Source organism: Talpa occidentalis, unplaced genomic scaffold, assembly GCF_014898055.3.
Source record: "Talpa occidentalis isolate TD23 unplaced genomic scaffold, MPIMG_talOcc4v2.1 talOcc4.13, whole genome shotgun sequence".
Lineage (NCBI taxonomy): Eukaryota > Metazoa > Chordata > Mammalia > Eulipotyphla > Talpidae > Talpa > Talpa occidentalis.
Window position 1 is genome coordinate 90,703,916 of NW_023601322.1, and position 20,957 is coordinate 90,724,872.

Below are 20,957 nucleotides of genomic sequence, written 5' to 3' on the forward strand. Positions count from 1 at the left end.
AAACAGCTATTTATGAAGTTCTGTTTGTTGGAAAGTGGTATTTAGCATCGTTTCCCTAAAATTTTTCCTCTTGGAGCAAGTTCCGTCTTCAGAGGCCACTGGTGAATTTTCACTGCACTGGATGACAGTGACTCAAAGATGCGCACGTGTCCCGAGCCTGGTTCCTGTCAAGTCAGACTCCCCGGTTCCCAAAGCTCATCATGCTCATACACATGGAGCCACTGCCATCCAAACTGAACACATGGAAATCCAGCTTTAAATCACGTAGAGAACAAACTTGGGGAGGAGGCAAAGTGACTAGTCCAGTCAGTCTCTATTGTTAGAATAATGACTGCAGAGGATTTTTAGGGGTAAGCCTTAATAATGTTACCAGTTATAAATGTGACATTTTTACAATAAGAATTTACCTTGAAATCTTTTATATAAGACTTAAGTCAGTTTTCCCTCAAATTGAAGTATTAGTGGGGTCCATGAAAATATCTTTAAATACTTACTATTGGTGTTTATAAGGAGGTTTAGAGTATGGTTACTACATTGATATTCTAGGACCCAATATGCCTTAGGAAAAAGGGTAGTGCACTTATGAGTTCGGTGAATCAGATCTAGCCAATAGAAATTTGAAACAGTAAACTAGTGCGCAAAGAAGTCTGGTTTTTAAAATCAACCTAACAGAATCTGAATCAACCTAACAGAATAGAATCGGTGGCTGTTTATTAAGGTGTTTTGTGCTGTTCCTCTCTTCTAGAGAGGAATTTAGAAAACCCACCAAAGTGGGCAAACAGCACAGATGAGGGGAATGGGAAGTAAATGAATTATTACCATGTTTAATATGCAAACAAAGCTCGCCAGAAAGACCATTATTCCACTATGAAAAAAGCTCATGGTTTGCTTCCACTATTTGGATTACATGCTTGGTTCCTGTATGCTTCTTACACTCTTGACTTATAGATTCTCAAGAAGTATTTTTGATAAAATTTAGCTTATCCTAGCTTTCTTAGCCACTCCAGTAAAAGAGGTAAGAACTGTTAACATATACTTAGACTGGTCATTTTAATCTTTTATCTAATACTGGGGAAAGGGTTTACTAGAAAATAATCATCTAGATTAAATGAGGGAATTTTTGCTGCATTGTAGCTAGACATCTTTATATTTGAGTAAATAATGGAAACCTTGAGATAAGCAATATGACTTTTCCAGAAAGAGAGTCTTCTGTGGGCTCAGTTGGCTGAATAAATGTTCTAACCTTCTAGGAAGTCCTAAAATTTACAACTTCAAAGCAAACTACATATATTTTTGAGAGCCAAGCTAAAGTTCACTCCCTACCACCAAACAAACATCAAAGATAATAATGTAAAAAATCTCACATGAACCCCAAGATTACAGGACTGTTCTAAAAAAAAGGCTTTTATGTAAAGGTTTGTGTTTTTAATAGCTCATAAAAATATAAGACACATTTAGATCAAAGACTACTATTCAGAATGAGTCCCCACTGGGCCATCATTTTGTCAAATTAATAAAGATTATATAAAACAAATGAGGAAAATCTGGAACTCTACTTCAAAGACTACATTCTATGCTCTTAAATTCGGGATAAAACAGTACAGGTTTTAAAATTAGCTGCTGTAACTAATCAAAATGTTGTAATTTAGCAATTAAGAGATTAAAGTATTTTAGAAGACATGAAAAGGAATCATTCTGAATAATAGCCCCAAGAATCTCAGCCAAGGCCAGCACACTGACTCCCAAGCATGTCACTGTTACAGCTCCGTTAGCTGAAAATGAAACTATGTCCTCATGCAGGGCTTCAGAAAAGGGAGAGATGCAGTTTAGGTTTCACATTTGACTTTTAGATTCAAAGGTGACCTCTATCCACAGTACTATCAGAACAGTCCCTGTGGCTACAGTATTGATCCTTGACAACTTTGGCCATAAGGTCCAGCTGCCAAATCAGACCCCAGGAAGGCTGGACTCCACAAACTAGTTTGACATAAATGAAACATGACATAACCCGTGAAACATGCCACACACCACAAATGATACCTATTAACGACTCACACACGTCATGAATGCTGCACTTGCACTGAATGACATCAGGTACACTCAAGTGTTTGTGGTAGTCATCACAGAAGGAAGTGCTATGGTACCCACATCACAAATGACATGCACAACATGACACATCATAAATGACAGTACCTGCACCAGAAATGGCATGTTACAGATCACACACACCACACGTACGCCTACACATGATGGCCATAACACACAGAATTCATGCCCTACACTAAACTTGTGGTGGTCACATGTATGTCACATGGTGGTCCTACAACAGTCACGTGTGTCCTGACAGTCATACGATGCTGTGGGATGGTCAGATGTATGCCACATGATGGTCATGTGTCAGACTCGTCATGGTCAAATGCCATCTATACTAGGAAGAACAGCTTAAGCAAGTTAAATTCATCAGGTTTATAAGGATCTCAACTCTATTTCTTTAATTCAGTCCTTAATGGATATAATATAATCTCATTTTATGCGTTAATATGAGCCAACAAAAGGCACAGAATTAACTACTAAGCTGCATCCCAGGCCAAACAATGAATCTGATCTTAGTTCAGCCTTTTTCATTTGGTAGCAATAGCAATTCCACTTGCAGAAAACATGCTTTCAAATTCCAAATTCCAGAAGTTTCAGTAGAAAAATTATACACAAAATAAAAAAAATATATTTATCAAGAGCAATGGTATCTCATTCAACAAATTTTCAATTACATGAGTTATAGAAAGAGAAATGACAGTATAGTCTCATACAACTGAGCTGCAAAGCCAGTTCCTTAAACACATCACATCATATGACTTCAGCAAGAGGTGACCACAGTTCCATTTCTAAGCTGTCTTGCTGAGGGTTTTCCATAACTGTTTTTATATTGAACTTCTTCCATGACAAGTTTAAAGGTGTTTGCATTTCCTCATCCACAGTACTTTATTCCCTGAAATGCTGAAACCACACACCTAATAAGCAGGTGTCTCTGTTGGTGCCTTCTTTCTCTTATTTTGCTAAGGAATATAAAACTGCTTGGAAGGTGAATCCAAGGTCAAGACTACACCAAAGTTCTACCACATGGATATTTGTCCTCTTCTGCTTCTTAGGAAGCATGATTAAGAGTCACCTGCAGGTACGCAACTGAGATAATGATGCACTTTCTCTTCTTAAGGTGCCTACCTCTTCCTTCACCCCTATAAGCTCTACCTCCCCTCACAGATTTAGATGTAGGTGGAGCCGATTTTGTTCAAAGCCTCTCATTTTCTTCTGTAGTCAAATTATATCTGACTTTACAATTTCTTTAAAAAGAAAAATAAGTCTTTTTACCATTTCATTAAGGAGCTGTTAAAACTCTGACAGAACTTACCATCTGTCCTAAGTTCATTCTATCCAGACTCCCAAATAGCTTCCCATTTGCTGTGACAGCAGTGGCAAGACCCCGTTATCCATGACCATAAGCACTAGTGAGATGCAACAGATTTTTTTCACTGTTCATTTCAACTAGTACTAAAAGGCAAAAACCTTTATAATTAGTTGGAACCTGTCAGAATAACTTCAAGCTCTGAAAGTAAAGGTGTCCATGGTGTTCCATCCTGGTCGGTTACATGCACATGACTAAAGGTAGGGCGACTTTTTTATCTTGGACTAAATTAGTGTGTGTGACAACTGCCTAGGAGGTTGGCTAAGATACTCCTGCAGCCTTGAGAAATTAAAGCAAAATGTCAGCTGGAACGGAGTTCTAAAGTAATTGTCTCCCAACTGAAATTAAAACTACAAGAAGGTAGCAGGGCATTAAAAGGATCAGCGTCTGACAAAATTATCGGGGTGGAAAGCCACCTCTGTGTGCTCCTCCACGACCCCCCCTAAAGCCACCTCTTTCCCCCCGGAAGTTTGATCGATTTCTTTCTCGTCCCCGGCCAGCAGAAGTTCCTCCTCTTCCTCCACCTCTGGGAGCTCCACCTCCGCGATCAGATTTAGATTTGGGAGGAGGTGATTTTGGTCGAAGTCTCTCAATTTCTTCTGTACACCCAGTCAAATAGGAATTAGGGGCACTGAAGTAGGATGCGTAGGTTTCTGCATTGTAGTTGCTATTGGTAAGAGTTGGGCCAACTGTGAGCCAGCCTGAAATGAAGAGGGAAAAAAAATGATCCTTTTGGTCCTTCAAAATGTAGAAAAGGTAGCAAACATTTCTGTATAATGAGAATTTAATAGATTTTATATAACCTTCACAAATGTTCATTGTTGTAAAACATTGATTTTTACCTAACAGTACAGAGACAATAGGACTTTAATATAAAATATTAATAATAGGTATATCATACGGAGCCTGTTATTTATCACCTAGTGGACACCCTGATTGGTAGAGAAGAACCTCTAGATCAAAGAGCAGCTTCCATACCTCATGGGCTCATGGACAATTCAGTCTGAGATTTTTAATTGCTCTCCTCAAGATTGACTTTTGGCAGGTTTGTGGTGTCAAGTACAACATACACACAACATTAAGGGGTAAGGAGCAATTGCATTTAAAGATTTAATGAAAACAGCTAACACAGTCTCTGTCATGCCCCGGTGACTCTTACAAAAACAAGTTTCACAATATGAATCTTTGCAGAGTAACTGCAAGAGACACGACACAGTAGTTCACTATAATCTTTTTGATATTTTGATGTTTGCTTTTACTCGCAGCAAAACTCAAATAGTTATTTTGCTTTTTCTTTGACGTTTTCCACCTCCTTTAAACAGCAGTTGTCACTAGAGACAGTTCCCAGTTTCAGGAGTTATTATGGAGTAGGACAGGTTAATGATGGACAAGAAAAAACAGTTTATTTCCTCAAACCTCAGAGCCACAATCTGAAGAGCAAACATTTGCTTGTTGTAAGCTGTGCTGCTGAAATATTTTTACTTTGATAAGGCAATAAAATCACCCACAAAACTTCTAGGCAAGGTGTTTGAATATATGGTGAGAGGAAGTCTAACAACTCAAAGTTCACTCAAAGCTGTATCTACACAGTGCATAGAATGACAAGCATAAACCATATGTGCACTGAGAAAAAGATTAAAAAATCAAGGAAATGACATTTAAATCACAGCATTCCCACTGTTTAAAATCAGTATGCTGTTTTAATTTAGACATTAATAATTAAAGGATGCATGCTGTAATTTTTAAGATAACTACTGAAAAAGCAATAAAAGAACATCTAACAAGCTAATAAAAGGAAAAATAGAAAAAAAGTATTTAAGCTGTCCAAAAAAAAAAGGAGTAGGGTAATACTAATGTAAAGCAAAGAGCAGATAGTAATTTTTGCCCAAATATATCAGGAATTAGAATACAAACTGACTATACAATTCAATCAGATAAGCTTGATGGAAAACAGCCATGTGTTTGTACACAAGATAAGGCAGATTGAAAGTAGTAGGATGGAAATAAAAAGCCACATAAACACAAATCAAAAGAAAGCTGTTACAGTAACATTAGTTGAAGTGAATTTTAAGGTAAGAAACACTAGATAAAGGAGGATATTTCATATTATGATGCTAGGAAGGCATAAAAATTACACATTTTTAAATACCTGACCACAGAATGTCAGAGATATATACAAAACTGACAACTAAACAAATCACAAGTCCTAAGGACAACAGATTTCAAAAGACCTTTCTTACAGAAGAGTTTAAAAAATTAGTAAAGATATGGCAGATATAAACAACACATAATAAATACAATAAACCTACAATAAAAACAACATATATTTCTTTAGACTTGAAATGGTTATCTAAATTGTATCAAAAGCAAACCTCAACAAATTACAAAGGAGTGAAATCTTAGTCTATTATTTGACCAAAATAAGCCAAAAAGTAGTAACAAAATAACAAGCAATTCTTTATTGAATGACACACTGTTAAGGGAAAAAAAACATTTTTTCTAAAGCCAAACCATATGGTATACAATTCACCCATGGAATAGCAGTGAGAAGAATGAGCTTGGCGAATGTGAAGTACAGCAAAAAGAGGAATCAGACACCTTAACAATTTTATTTCATAGCGCAGTGTGTGCTATTTTGACACCCATATTTCAAGAAACCATAAAGTTTTTTTTTTTTCCATTTTTTCTGATGTCTTACCTGGTCGAATTGTACTATCTCTTCCAAACAGATGAAGGCGTCTTCTACCAAGACAGAAATGTTCAATTATATGAAAAATTTCAACAGGTTTTTCTATATTGCCGATTTCAGGTTCTTCTGTGATAATCAAGTCAATGTCCACATTAGCATGAATGAAGTCTCCGTCTGTGCTGCGCTTAACAGTCCCCTTGATCCCCATGAGGCAGTGCTCCTATGGGACAGTAAAAGCAGAGCAGGAAACTAGTCTCTTTTCATCACCAGTCCTATCTTGTAACATTTTCATTTCTGTAGCCACCAATTCCAAAACAATCCTCTTTTCTCTGGATCCTTGGGATACTGGGCACAAACAGAATAGGAAAACCTAGATCCCTGGATGTGGAAAGACTGCCAGGGAAGCTAGACATGAGGATATTAAATTTAGAGTCATCACATTTTAGAACAGTCAGTGATCAAAATCTTGTCCTCTGCACTCAACAGAAACTTGTTTTCATCTGTTACGGAAACAAGGCACTTGATTTTGACATCTTAAAATGGCATTATTATTATTAAGAATATCTCATATGATCCAAGATCAAAAATATTAGTGTTGTTTACACAACATAAATAAGTGTGAAAATGAAACAATTTTGCTTTGGTTTTCTGACCTGTATTTAATCTGGATGGAAGGGCGTATAGATTAAATGAGTCTGATCTTTCACTGGACTCCACGAACCAATAACGGCAAGGATGGCATACTTTCCCTTCAAAAGAATTTTCCATTCCCCAAAAGAACCTCACACTCTTTAATTCTAAAGAGTGAAAGACTGAGGACACACTGTTTCAATCTGAGACTTGCTGGACAGCAGAATAGTAGAGGTTCTCAGGGGTTCTTAGTATAGATTCTAACATAGCAAATAGAACAAAAGAAAAGAAATGCCTCTAAGTTAAGCAGCTACAAGTTTTGCCCTCAACTTTTTTTTTCTGGATCTAGCGAAAGGAAAAATTCTGGGGGAGCAAGGGTATTGAGAGCCTGTATTTGAACTATAGCAGTTTAGGACACACAGGCATATATATTTCCTTTTACAGCATCGTGGGGGCTGCCTAACCCTGTGAATAAAGCACTCTAAAATGATTTTTTATGTAAACATACTCATTGCCATTTTTACAAGTCCAGGAAAAGAGCATTTCCACCAAAACCAATTAAAACAATATACTGTGATTTGGAAAACCTTGAGAGAAAAGAAAACAAAACAAAATAGTAAAGGCAATACCTTTGTTCTCTGGAAGACAGCTTTTGGATCTAAAGTCTTAGTCTTTCCAGGATTGTTTTTATTGGTTTTTATCCAACAAATATCTTCACATCTTCTGTAACCCCACTTGCGTAAACACTAGAAAGAATTAAAAAAAAAGAGATCCTTAGCTAAAAGAAATAAAATGATGCTTATAATAACCAACCAGCATCAAAAAACTTCCTAGAGGTCTGAGACAACAAATTCGAGTATCTTTCAGTAATTTTTAGTGTAGAAATAGAAAAAAAAGAAATACTAGCCTTTAAATATCTAGCCATGATACAGGACAAATGTGTGTGTGTGTTGGATGTTAATAAGTGGTTGATATTACTACACAGTGTTATGTAATACTCACAATAATACTGAAATAATACCTTTTATTGCCTTCAATACAAAGTAGATTTTAAAATGAGAAGAAAACACTCAGACCCTCTTTAATTATAAAATAGCTCCACAAGATAATTTGATTCCTGCCACTTCAACTATCAAGCTAGGGACAAGGCTGAAAATTACTGAAAACACTCTAATAACTAAAAAAAAAAAAAAATTGTTATTGTTATGTATTTAATACTAAAAACCTCAAAAAATTCAAACATTGAAGACTGTTACATGTATCTTTATTGAGGAAAACTTTCTTTACTGCATTTGGACAGCAGAAATGAGCCCCAAACTGAATACTACTGATACCCACACACCTAATGGATAAAAGGCATGTGTGATTTTGTTAACACTTAGAAATCCAAAATACTCTAGTAAAAAAGAGTTCTGAACTAAAGTAAAGTACCTCAAATAAACTGAGGTGTTGTAATGCCTTTTACACTTTCAGTCATTCAATGTGTTCTAGATGCTGGGTTATTTTTCCAACTTCATTTGGTTTCCACTTGGAACTCAGCAATTAATGCAGTTCAGAAGAATATGTTTTAGTTACCCATAAAGAGCAGTAAATGGCACAAAGAAGTGTTTCTGAACTGTAATGTAGTTTCAAATCTCTAAACTGCTCTTCTTCCTGTAGTTCCTTCCAATAAACTATTATTTTGATTTATTCATGCCTAGTACTAGTTAACTATGAGGGATGATCTCCTGAACTTTCTTTTCCTCTGAATATTTTAGTATTCTAGAAATGAAGAACAAAAATAACATTAATCTTCAATTCCTTATGCAACGTATTATAGTTTTTAAAAATAAATTTGGCCTCCCCGGTGGCGCAGTGGTTGACCGCTGGGCTGTGAAGCTGCCCGTAGCCTCTGCAGTGCCGGTTCGATCCCCGGCCGCCAGCGAGGGTCCCACATGGCGCAACAGACCTCTTCTGCCGCGCCCTCTGTTCCCCTCAGGAGTGTATTTCATCAGTCTGCCTGTTCTGTTCCCCACTGTGGCTCTGGTGAATTCTCTCACTCTCCTGGGCTTCTGACTGTACCCAGTGTTCGTATAAATAAATAAATAAATCTTTAAAAATAAATTTAAACATCCACTTTTAATAAAACACCACCTTACCACTCTTCCAAGGTCCAGTCCCTCCCCAGAACCACACCAAAGAAAAATAAAAGATCGAGGAGCTGCAATCTCATCAATTTCTAACTTCATGATCTGTAAGAAACCAAACAATATTGCAAAACAAGTTGTTATTTCGCATTCATCCTAAAAGAACAACCACTGAGATTTATCAGGATTTTCAAGTAGATGTATTCTTTAAATGTACTTATTTTCATTGGGAAATATACTAGAAAATATATAAATATACTGTAATATTTATTAATATACCTTATACTTTCAGTCACAAAACATGCTATAAATCTATATTTATGATCCTAAAAAAAAATACGGATGATATCCAAAACCTTACTTTGTCAAGTAAATATAAAATCATTTCAAAAATAAGTAACTCATGACAAAGTAGAAAAGTTTCATCATACATCATCCCAAGTCCAGCATTTTTCATTAGCAGTGATGCCAGTCTCTCTGTAATACTCTTCTAATGGGGGTTCCAGAAGAATCACATCAAACTTGGGTGTTAGTTCTCTGATGTCAAAGGCTTCTATATCTGCTTGTAAGTACCTGTTTGATTGAAGCACAGAAAGCAAGTAGGATATTTTCAAATACCTTAAAGATAGTGATGAAAGAAATTTCTAAAATGTCACTAAATGCTATGTATGAAGTAATCTCGAGCTGATTACTGAATACCTTTTTATGGATGGAATCATTCTTCAGTACAGACAGTAAACCATCTACCATTGCTCTTACCTAGGACATGGATAGAACTACAAAGTAAAGTCACTGCCCCCCAAAGACATTCAGAATATAAACTTCTCACTTTTATATTACATATCCATACTCAAATGTGAGTCTGTGAGTCCCCACCTGTTATCAACTAGTTATCTAAGAAATACGTTACTTTTTTTCCTCAATTGTTTAATTTCAAAAAGCTATTTGTAAGTTTTAAATGTCTCTCTCTTAAAAAGTTTCTAAAGATGGATGTAATTTTCATTTATTAGTTTGTTCATTAGTAAAATCGTTCATATTAGCATTTCTTTCCGGCTATCTAATACAAATTACCACTAGTTTTAACTATGAGGTTATGTCCACATAGCATGAATGCATTTTAGATGTAAGGGTATTTTTAAATAGGATAAATATTAGCGTCTGCTAATATTTTTCCCCACATACACAGACTTCTTTGTGGTTCTTCTAATCATTAACAGGATACATTTTAGCAAATTGTCAAATGTCTACAATGTTCAAAGTAAGCTAAATGTGAAATAAACATCCTCTAATATCAAAGACCTTATATACATTTTTGAAGAAAATTAGTCCATTTAGCAAAAGTTAAAATGAATTATCTACAGTATTCTAAAATGTTCAGAAAAGTATCTGTAGATGCTGAGTCAAACTTAATTTTTATTTTCTTCTTCTTCATTTAAGTCTTTTTTTGGTCACTTCAAAATACAGTCACGTTTTTAGTACATCTCTTTTAATGAAAATGAAGATGGCGTCTTTTATAATGATAGAAAAAGTTTCCATCATCTTTTTATCTATATTTTCTAAAAAAATATAAATATAAAGAAACTTGAAGCAAACGAGAAAAGTGAAAACGATTACATAACCTGGTATACCTGCCATTAGAGCTTCACATTAATTTATTTTAAAGAAAAAATAGCGTGTTAACCTTTACAAGTGCAAATACTTTTTTAACAGAAAGATTACAGAATAAAGAGTATTTTAAACCTCAGTTGGGAACAAAAGTCATTGCAAAAAAATCACTTACATAGGAGGAGTGTTAGATTTAGCTATTAACTCATCCTTTAGCCTGATGAGTTCCCTCAGTTTAGGGTATTCTTCAAATCTGTCTGCCAAACCTGAAGGGGAAAATAAGCAAATTCCAAATTTTAGTACAACTGAAGTTATTGTCAGTGAACTCAAAAGGTATGAGCTCCTACACACTACTTTATTATCATACCTTTTCAAAAAGGCAATCTTGGAGTATTTTTAAACATTTCACATACACATTTCCTATTTCATGACCCTAACCACATATGCTAGCAAAAATTCAGAGGTTTTAAATGGTGGTTCAAGTCAATAAATTATACATTTTTCATTTATTCTAGTAAATAAATAACTATTAGTAGCATCAAATCTAACCTTTCTAGTCTCAGGAAAATTAGCAACGACTGAGTTTCTTCCCTTTCTTTTAGTTATAAATAACATCACTTCTCTTAAAGAATCTTGTGATAATGCTGTGATAATTACTTAGTTTCTTGGATAATTATACAAAGTGGAAAAAAATGATTATTTCCTTTCTTCCTTATGATTAGGTGAAGGAGGGGACAATACATGCTATAGCATCAAGGATCCTTTAAAACATTATGCTAAGAGAAAGAAGCTAGTGCTGAAATACCACGTTATGATTCTACTTACATGCAATTCTATAATAAGGAAATCAATAGAGACAGGAAGTCAATTAGTGGTTACTGAAGGCTGGGGCAGACAGGTAGCTGAAGGGCAAATGTCAAGCCTGTGTTCTGCAGTTAATACACTCTTACCCATGTAGATGCCTAAATTAAGGTATCGGATGAGGGGCAGGTATGGTAACTGATTACCAATAGACACAGTTTATTTAGAGGAGGTGAAAATGTTCCAAAATCAGATTGTGGTCGCAGTTGCATTAACTTGTGCATACAAAGAAAAGCTGGAGCTACAGTCTTTCAATGGGTGAACCAGAAGGTACATGAATTATCTTACGACTTTTTTTTTTTTTTTAATAGAGGCATGTTTTTATTTATTTATTTATTTGTTTTGTTTATACATGCACTGGGTACAGTCAGAAGCGCAGGAGGGTGAGAGAATTCACCAGAGCCAGAGCAGGGAGCAGAGCAGGCAGAAGGACCGAAGTACACTGCTGAGGGGAGCAGCAGGAGGCAGGAGAGGTCTACACGCCATGTGGGACCCTCCTCCGGTGGCCGGGGAGCAGCTGGGGATTGGACCAGCGCCGCAGAGGCCGCGGGCAGCTTCGCAACCCAGCGCTCTACCGCTGCGCCACTGGGGAGGCCCTATCTTACGACTTTTTAAAAATGTAGGGTAACAGGCTTATCAGTAGACTGAACACCATTAAGGAAATAATCTCTGAGCTTGAGGATATCTCAATAATAACCTTCAAAGCTGAGAAGCAAAGAGAACAAAAACTCAAGAGTCAGAATATCTAAAAACTCAGAACATCCAACTACAGTGTAACACACACATAATGGGAATACCAGAAGGTGAAAAACAAAGGGAAAGGGCGAGATGAAATATTTAGAACAATGAGGACTGAGAATTTCCCCAAATTTATGTCACACATCAAAGCACACAAAGCTCAGAGAACATTAGCAGGAAAAATGCCAAAGAAACTATACCTACGCAAATCATTTTCAAACTACAGAAAATCAAATATTTTAAAAAAAAAAATCTATAAAGAAACCAGAGGAAAAGAACACTGTATTTAGGAGAATAAAGATACTCATTTCTTTTCGGAAACAGGCACACAAGAGTAAAGTGGAATGTTTAAAGCATTGACAGAAAAGTGACTTAGAATTCTGTACTTTGAAATTATCTTCCAAAATTGAAAAAGAAATAGATTTTTTAGACACACAAAACTTGAGGGAATTTTTTGCCAGTAGAACTGCCTTGCAAGAAATATTAGTTCTTTAAAGACAAGGAAAATTATTTATCAGAAACAGTGATCTATTTCTACACGATCTGATTATAGGTACTGTGCCATACAACCCATCTCTAGGACAAATTTTTCTGTGTTAAGCCTCAAAGAAGGAATAAATGAAAGCAAAATAATGAGTTTAGAACCACGCTGGAGAAGGAAGAAAAAAAAAAAAAGGAAGGTAAAGGAGGGAAGAGTAGAAGCACTGAGGACAGAATGGGGAAGCCAAGCCAGGGGAAAAATTTTGTAAGAAAGTTAACCCAGAAAATGCATATTACCAAGAGTTAGCAGTGGCATATTCCCAACAAATCTGACATACCTACATCCCTGATGAAATTTTGAGGTCTATGTCCAGTATCTACAAAATGTTGGCAGTAATCATTATGGGGATTTAAACTCTGCGTTCCCTAAAGAAAAAGCCAAAATTAAATTAACGTTGTGCACGCTGATGGCAGATACATTAACTCTTTGTTTTTTGTTACAGGGCCATATAAAACATAAGTTGATTCACAGATTAAAAAATTACTAATATTTGAAAACCTAACTAAAATGATAGTAGTATTCTTCGGTAGCCACAGATGTTAATAAAACATGATCTCAAAAGTCAAGTATCACAAGAATAGCTCACAAATAACTTTATTTTAAAATAACATTCTTTATTTCATTATAGTGATCACTCAATAACTGAAAATATCTTGAAAACATATTTAAAATCTTTTCAGGCAGAGATGAAATGTGAAGTTTCAAGATTTGAAAATTATTTACCTTAAGAAAAGTACTAGAATCTTTATAAATTTCTTCTTCATATGGCAAATTCTCTTCCTCCTGTTGCATTTCAAGTTCATCCTTGAAAAAGGAAGATGAAGTAAATATATTATGCATAGGAGGAATATTTCATGCTAGCGTGATTATTTAGGCAAAATATATTTTATTTCCCAAGGAAGGACAGCATTTTCAAATTACCATTGAAGTCAAATCTTGAAGTCTTTGCTTTCCCATCATTTGATCTTACTACTTGATTATTTTTACAACAAAATAAAAATTTCCTTTTCATTCTCATCAAAAATAAATAATGGTTGATTTTGCTAACCAAATTGCCTAGCATTTTTAATATCAACTGTTACTATAAATATTTGAATTTACTTTCAATCAAAAGATAAGCTCACCAATGTGGCAATTTTAATTCTAACAGAATGAATCATATGAAACTATGCTTTTATAATCACATGAAACTACTGCTTTACTAGGTCAAAAGTGTATCAGAAATTGGATACGGTCTGAAATAATGACAAATATTTAAGTTACATCTTAGCACAAGTCAGAATGCAAGATAATATTCATGAGATTAGACAATTATATCATCAAACTTCCTAGAGATTTACTGAAACAAAGCATTTTCTATTAAGTAGAGTTGTACAACCAGTACCATGAAGAAATGGAGATAGTATTCGGGTTTTGTCCACAATATATTCTTTTCAACAAAGTATTGCAATGACCAGTTTAGAAGTTGGCTTTTTCTTGGGCTTCTTTCAAAAATGATTCTACATTGCTGTCTATAACACATGAGTTTTCAAGATAATTTAATTATACCACCTTATATTGTTAACATGGAATAACACAAGTCAAAAATATGGTGTCATAATCTCTCAAAATCTGATCCAATTACCCAAAATTTCTGATGTACTTACTTCTTTACCCTTATTGAAGAATGTTACTACCTTGTGTTTACCAGCCATTATGCTAACAACTTTGTACATATCACCTAATTTATCTCACAAAATTCTTGATTAAAATGAGGAAATGGATAGAATTATCTTAATTTAATTGAGTATACACATACAATTACTTTAAATACTTCAAAATTCAGCTGTCCATCAAATTCTTTTTCTTTTGTCTTGACCATAAAATTGCCCCATTCTCTACTTGCCTTATATTCTTCCATTTTGTCTTCATCTGTCTCTCCTTCATCTTGATACTTCCGTTTTGAATTTGGAGCAGAGGTATCATAAGAAGCCCTAAAAATTAAAACTATAGGATCATGCACAAATATATGCAAGATGTACAAATACATCTAGCAGTAATATCAAATAACTGGTTCTAAAAACAGAACTTTTCCTGACTTAACAGTATCTATTTACCCAGCTTATTATAAACCATCAAAAAAAAAAAAGGTCATACGATATAATTAATGATTCTACATTTGATTTTTATGAGAAAGTAACCAAATGAGAAAACAAGCTGTTATCAGGGATATATGACAAAAAGAAACTTCTAGATTATGTATTGTTCTAATATGTCTTGAACAATGATGATGTTCATATTAATTAGGACACTGAAAAAAATCTGAAATGTTTTATGAACGATTAAATAATGAGCAGTTTTAGGGTAAGTATTTTCTAAGAATTTTTTTTTAAAGATTTATTTATTTATGCATACAAGAGCTCTGGTACAGGCCAGAGATGCAGGGAGTGAGAGGATCCAACAGAGACAGAGTGGGGAACAGAACAGGCAGATCTACTGAAATACACTGCTGAGGGGAGCAGTGGGCAAGGCAGGAAAGGTCTGCTGCGCCATGTGGGTAGCTCCCTGGCCAGCCGGAGATCGAACTCGTGCTGCAGAGGCTTTGCATTGCTTCATAGTGCGGTGCTTAACCCCTTGCACTACCAGGAAGGCCCTCTAAGAATTTTTAAAATGGAATTGTAAATCATCCTCTAACATTCTGTTTTCTAACTATTTTATCAATGAGAAATAACTGCACCTAGAAAAAAATTGTAACTCATGAAAAATGAAATTGAGTGTTTCTGAAATTCTCATTTTGATGCTTTTCATAACAACGCCACTTCATACCTAAGATTATTTATTAAAACAATGATTCTTTTACAATATTGACATGTCATCAAAAGAAAAAAAAATTCAACTGACCTGCACGTTTCTCTTGTTTCAGCAATTTCTCTCTGCTCATCTTTGCTATTTAACACAGCACCAATGCTGTCGGCATTTTCGGCTCCCAACTGAGAAAAGACAAAAGGAGAAATTAAATCACAAAGTATTGAAGAGACTTTCCAGTCATTTGTAGTAGCATTTAATATGTCAAGTACTAAAAAAAAATCTGTAAGTACCTCAGTGAACAGATGGATTAATCAGCTTGCAGGACACTATGGTAATACCGAGAATAAAACCAAGTTAATTAAGAAATATTTTGGGGGCCTCCCCGGTGGCGCAGCGGTTGAGCGCTGGGTTGCGAAGCTGCCCTCAGCCTCTGCAGTGCCGGTTCGATCCCCGGCTGCTCCCCGGCCACCGGAGGAGGGTCCCACATGGCGCGCAGACCTCTCCTGCCGCCCGCTGCTCCCCTCAGCAGTGTACTTCGGTTCTTCTGCCTGCTCTGCTCCCTGTTCTGGCTCTGGTGAATTCTCTCACCCTCCCGCGCTTCTGACTGTACCCAGTGCATGTGTAAACAGAACAAACAAACAAATAAATAAATAAATAAACATGCCTCTATAAAAAAAAAAAAAAAAAAAAAAAAAAAAGAAATATTTTGGGGTCTCCCTGGTGGTGCAAGGGGTTAAGACACAACCTATGAAGCTATCTGCAGCCAATGTAGCACAAATTCGATCCCCGGGCAGGGAGCTACCCACATGGCGCAGCAGACCTCTCCTGACTTGCCCGCTGCTCCCCTCAGCAGTGTATTTCAGTCAATTTGCCTGTTCTGTTCTGCACTCTGTCTCTGGTAAATCCCCCAACCCCCACAACTCTGGCCTGTACCCCAGTTCTTGTATGTATAAATAAATAAATCTTTAAAAAAAAAAAAGATTTTGACAGCTGAAAAGCATTTTACACTTTGAGTTATATTTAAAGTTAAGACACTTAAGCCAATCTCCAACTTTTAAAGTAAATAATAAAACACAATTCAGAAGTAGTAGCAATAAAAAAAAAGCAGCTAACATATAGTGTTTACAATGCGGTAGATACTACACTAAACACTTTGCAACCATTAGGTCACATATACCTTACTTATTCACTGCTGTCATTTTTTTTAAGTTTTTTTTTTTTTTAAAGATTTATTTATTTATTTATTTATGTAAGCGCTGGGGCACAGACCAGACGCATGGGAGGGTGAGAGGATTCACCAGAGACAGAGTGGGGAACAGAACAGGCAGACTGATGAAATACACTGCTGAGGGGAGCAGCAGGCGAGACAAAAGAGGTCTGCTGCGCCATGTGGGACCCTCACCGGTTGGCCAGGATCAAACCAGCACTGCAGAGGCTGCAGACAGCTTCGCAGTGCGGCACTCAACCACCTGTGCCACCAGGGTAGGCCCTTAAGATTATATTTGTTGAGCCAAGTCTTTACAAAAAGACTATAGGCACAACACTGAACATTTTGCAAATACCTTAAAAACGGCAATGCAAATTTTGGTGGGCAACTGGGGAAAGTTTGCAAAATAGAACAGATGTAAACACATCAGCAGTTGAGATAAGGTTGACTAAGAAAAGTGCAATTGGTTAGTTCATGGAAAACTTTCAAAGCCAGACCAAGAAATGCAGAATGCGATTTATAGGCCAAGAGCAGCCATTTAGTACTTTTAAGCACAGGAAGGACATGAAGAAAGATGCATTAAGTCATCATTTTAGCTCAGTTGAGAGGGGAGAAGGCACACTAAAATATCAGAGCTGCCAAGTCCCCAGGCTGGATTTTAATCACCCCTGTCCTTTTAGTCTCCCCACTCACAACTCCCCTAAGTCTTCTCCAGTGATAAGTCTCTTCCAATCTATCAACTGCTCCTGACCATAAATTGCCCTGACTTCTGTTCCCTTTAGTCAAACACACAGACACTTGGCACAGCTCAATGCTTTCTAAGCTTCTTCCCATCACTGACTCCTCCCTATTCTTATCTCAGCTGGGTCCAAGTTATTTCCTGAAAGCAGGCTCTTCTACAAACATTGTATCTAGAAAAAGGAGTCTCTTCCCATTATTCTCCTTTTAAGGTCATTTCCATATTCAAATCAAATTACTTAATACAACTGTCAATGATTTTACTATTGTGCATTCCCAATTTACATTGATTCCTAGCCTCTATCATAACTTCCACTTATTTTATTTGTGTACTTTAATTAACTCACTTTTGCTTACTTCTCCCCACTGAAATGTAAGTCACCTTAGGAGAACTCTGTCCTGTTGACAGCTATGGTCCCTTGTTAGAATAATGTCTGTCTCATAGCAGATGCTCAACAAATATGTGAATGACCCAATGAATTTTCTCCTGGGGCCTAAACTGGCAAACAGTATATTACAAGACAAGTGCTTTAAATTAAGATTTTGCTTACATATGTAATTGTCTTCTCAAGTTCCAACATTCTCAAACAATTGTGAAATAACTGCATTAGGTCAACATTAGATTTTCTATTACAGTAGCACTAAATATACCATATCAACAATTATGACAATTTGGTATCATCTGAAAGCAAACAGGATTTTTGAAATAAACGTTCAAGTTAAATAAAAAGGCATAAATTGTGAGTTTGTAGCTACTATGGTCGAATTTTAGCAGTGAATGGTCTGTGGCAGTTCTTAACCTCTGAAGCCTGTTTTTTTTTTTTTTAATATTTATTTATTTATGTACAATAACTGGGGTACAGGCCAGAGATGTGTGGGGTGAGAGGATTTACCAGAGACGGAGTGGGGAACAGAACAGGCAGACTGGCTGAAGCACACTGCTGAGGGGAGCAGCGGGCGAGACAGGCGAGGTCTGCTGCACCATGTGGGTAGCTCCCTGACCAGTGATAGAACTCGTGCTACAAAGGCTGTCCAGCTTCCTATGTTGTGTCCTAACCCCTTGCCTGTTCTTTATTCATTATGTTAAGATACTCCTACTTATTTCTTAAGTAAGTATGACGACGATTCTATCATCCACCGGACAGTAGACTGCAGCACACAAGAACTGGAACCCCAAATTTCCATTGCGATGACATGATGTTTAGTACGATCCCAAAAGACAGTGCAGCTCCTTCATAATGAAGCCACCTCAAGAATTAGATGCTAACTGCAAGAGGAGGCAAGACACAGAGAACCATTTCAGTAGTGAAGAAAATCTAGGAATGAAACAGGTACTTCTCCTGGCAAAAGGGCGGGGGTGGCTTTTACCAAGACCAAAGCTTTGGACCCCATCATGGAGCCTGTGCCAGGCACTGGGCGGGCAGCCCATCAAGGCGGCTTTATACCCATCCTGGCGTTTGGTTTAGCACAACTACCATGATCCCGCCACAAAGTGGGAAATATTCGGGGCGGCGCGGGCGCCGAGCACAAGAAGGGCGAGCGAGCCCAGGGGCCGCGGCGGGTGGGGAGGGGACAGCGCAGGGCAGGGGAGAGGAGGCCGGCCGCGCACGCGCACTCGTCATCCCTCCCTGGGCCGCGGACCTGCTGCGCGAGGAGCTGTCGCCGTAGCTTCTGCCGCTCCCGGATCTCCTGCAGGCGACTGTCCATGTCCCCACTCTTGTTTTCCACTACCCCCGAAAACTTGGCAGCTCGCGGAGAAATCTCCGCCCAGTTTGTCTTCCGAGTCGGCGGAACGCAAGATTCGCCGAAAGGTTCAGGCGGCGCGCATCTCTTATGCAATCCCTCAGTCGCTATTTCCGGCGCGACCGGAAGTGGCTCGCCCAGCCCGGAAGTCCCGCCTCCCCTGGACGCCTACGATTTGACGCCACCTGGAGGAGCGCCAATGAGGGAGGCTGCGCGCCGGCTGGAGACTTGGAAGCCCTTGGCCTCCTCCCACCCCCGGTGGCCTCGGCAGCGTGGCAGCAGGGTTCCCTTGATGTGTCTGCACTTTATCCGAAGTATGGGACCTTTTGTATTAATTCCTTTTCCATGAGTCCCCCGGTGCCTGTTTTAACGTTTAAAAAGCCGCCATGGGACTCCCTGGGAAGCAGTTCGCAGCCTCTGCAGCACGAGTCCGATCCCCGACCGGCCAGGGAGATACCCACATGGCGCAGCAGACCTCTCCTGTCTCGCCCGCTGCTCCCCTCAGCAGTGTGTTTCAGTTAGTCTGCCTGTTCTGTTTCCCTCTCTGTCGCTGGTGAATCCTGTCACCACCACCCCAACACCCCTGGCTGGTACCCCAGCTCTTGTATGCATAAATAAATCTTAAAACATAAAAATAAAAAGCTGCCATACAGCAGTTTTTCACTGAAAGCGCAACTAGAGCCAGGGCTGGGTTTGGACCACAGTGTGTTATTTACCGGCTGAGAGAATTCAACTAGTTAACACCTTCCATGAGCTCAGTCTTCCCTACCTGGTAGAGCTGTGAAAGAATGTGGCCCGGGGCACACATACATGGCCCTGGCATTCTCCATACCCCACTAGCCCTTGAGAAGGTCCCTATTTTACCATAATGCACTTCACGGATTCTTGACGGAGGTGGGTGGGTGGAAGTAAAATGTGTCTTGGTTCATGTCCTATAGGTTAGCGGGGAGGGGAACCCCTTTTTTGTGTTTCTACATTTGTCTTCTTTTTAAAGATTATGTTTTCATTTATACAAGAACTGGGGAACAGGCCAGAGGTGTGGGATGGTAAGAGGATTCACCAGTGGCAGAGTGGTGAGCAGAATAGGCAGGCAGACAGACTGAAAGCACAGCTGAGGGGAGCAGCAGGAGAGTCAGGAGAGGTCCGCCGCGCCATGTGGGTATCTCCCTGGCCAGCCTGCAATCGAACCGGCTCTGTATAGGCTGCGGCCAGCCTCACAGCACTGCTCTCAACCCGCTGCGCCATTGGGGAGGCCCTGTACGTTTGTCTTTCCCAGAAATGACCCCAGGATATGGAAATAAAAAGCCTGCTGCAATTACTTGGGCGTGAGAAGTTGGGATGGTGGTGATTCTCTTGTTTTAATAGGAAAGGAGTGGAGACCAAAGATTTAATCAAATTATCATCATTGTCCACATTTATCATCTTATTCCAAACTCATAGTGTCAGAAGTAGATTAAGACATCAAGTTGCCTCAAGTTTAATTGGAATTTGTGGCAAGCACTTAGCAAATTTATAACGTCTATGCTTTGGGGCTGGATGTAATTTTTAAAAACAGTATTAAATCTTTCAGATAAAAACCAGGTAAGAGGAAACTTCAAAAAGTAAGAACATGGAAATATCTAGCATAAGCTAAAGTAATATGAAGAAAGGAAGTAAAGGCAGTCACAAATTATTCATGATAAAACTGAAATGAAAGATAAAAGGCAAATCAAAAGATAAAACATGGAGACATTTTCTTTTTTAAAACTTATTTAAGAAAAGGGAGGTGGATGCAAAGAAGAGAAACTTTATGAGTTTTGACAGTGTTGTTTAAATGCCATTAGTATTAATTA

General features: G+C 37.8%; 2 protein-coding genes across 3 annotated transcripts in view; one reads left to right on the forward strand and one right to left on the reverse strand.

Moving 5' to 3' along the window:
* Positions 1–234: 234 nt before the first annotated feature.
* On the reverse strand, positions 235–19,245 carry METTL14 (methyltransferase 14, N6-adenosine-methyltransferase subunit). Its single transcript, XM_037509530.2, has 11 exons — positions 19,024–19,245; positions 15,531–15,619; positions 14,536–14,623; positions 13,374–13,454; positions 12,928–13,015; positions 10,686–10,776; positions 9,337–9,478; positions 8,918–9,010; positions 7,409–7,525; positions 6,159–6,369; positions 235–4,161 (listed from the first exon to the last, which is right to left on the reverse strand). The coding sequence occupies exons 1-11, from the start codon at positions 19,087–19,089 to the stop codon at positions 3,857–3,859; spliced, it is 1,371 nt and encodes a 456-aa protein (XP_037365427.1). The 5' UTR covers positions 19,090–19,245; the 3' UTR covers positions 235–3,856.
* Positions 15,576–20,957, forward strand: part of PRSS12 (serine protease 12) — a 111,366-nt gene continuing 105,984 nt past the window's right edge. Inside the window, exon 1 of one of the 2 annotated variants that reach the window (XM_054694537.1) lies at positions 15,576–15,719. In XM_054694537.1, coding sequence (XP_054550512.1) covers positions 15,696–15,719 — 24 coding nt within the window. In that variant the 5' untranslated portion in view covers positions 15,576–15,695. Of the gene's footprint in view, positions 15,720–18,495; positions 18,714–20,957 lie in introns of those variants that run through there. The other variant, XM_054694536.1, reaches the window with a different exon arrangement.

What these genes read in the sequence shown, in the direction of transcription:
- METTL14 (XM_037509530.2), bottom strand. Translation starts at nt 19,089, where the DNA reads ATGGACAGTCGCCTGCAGGAGATCCGGGAGCGGCAGAAGCTACGGCGA. An exon ending in GAAACAAGAGAAACGTGCAG is followed by an intron (nt 14,624 to 15,530) that starts GTCAGTTGAATT and finishes TTTAATTTTTAG; the next exon opens with GGCTTCTTATGATACCTCTG. An exon ending in AAATTTCATCAGGGATGTAG is followed by an intron (nt 10,777 to 12,927) that starts GTATGTCAGATT and finishes TTTCCCCTTCAG; the next exon opens with GTTTGGCAGACAGATTTGAA.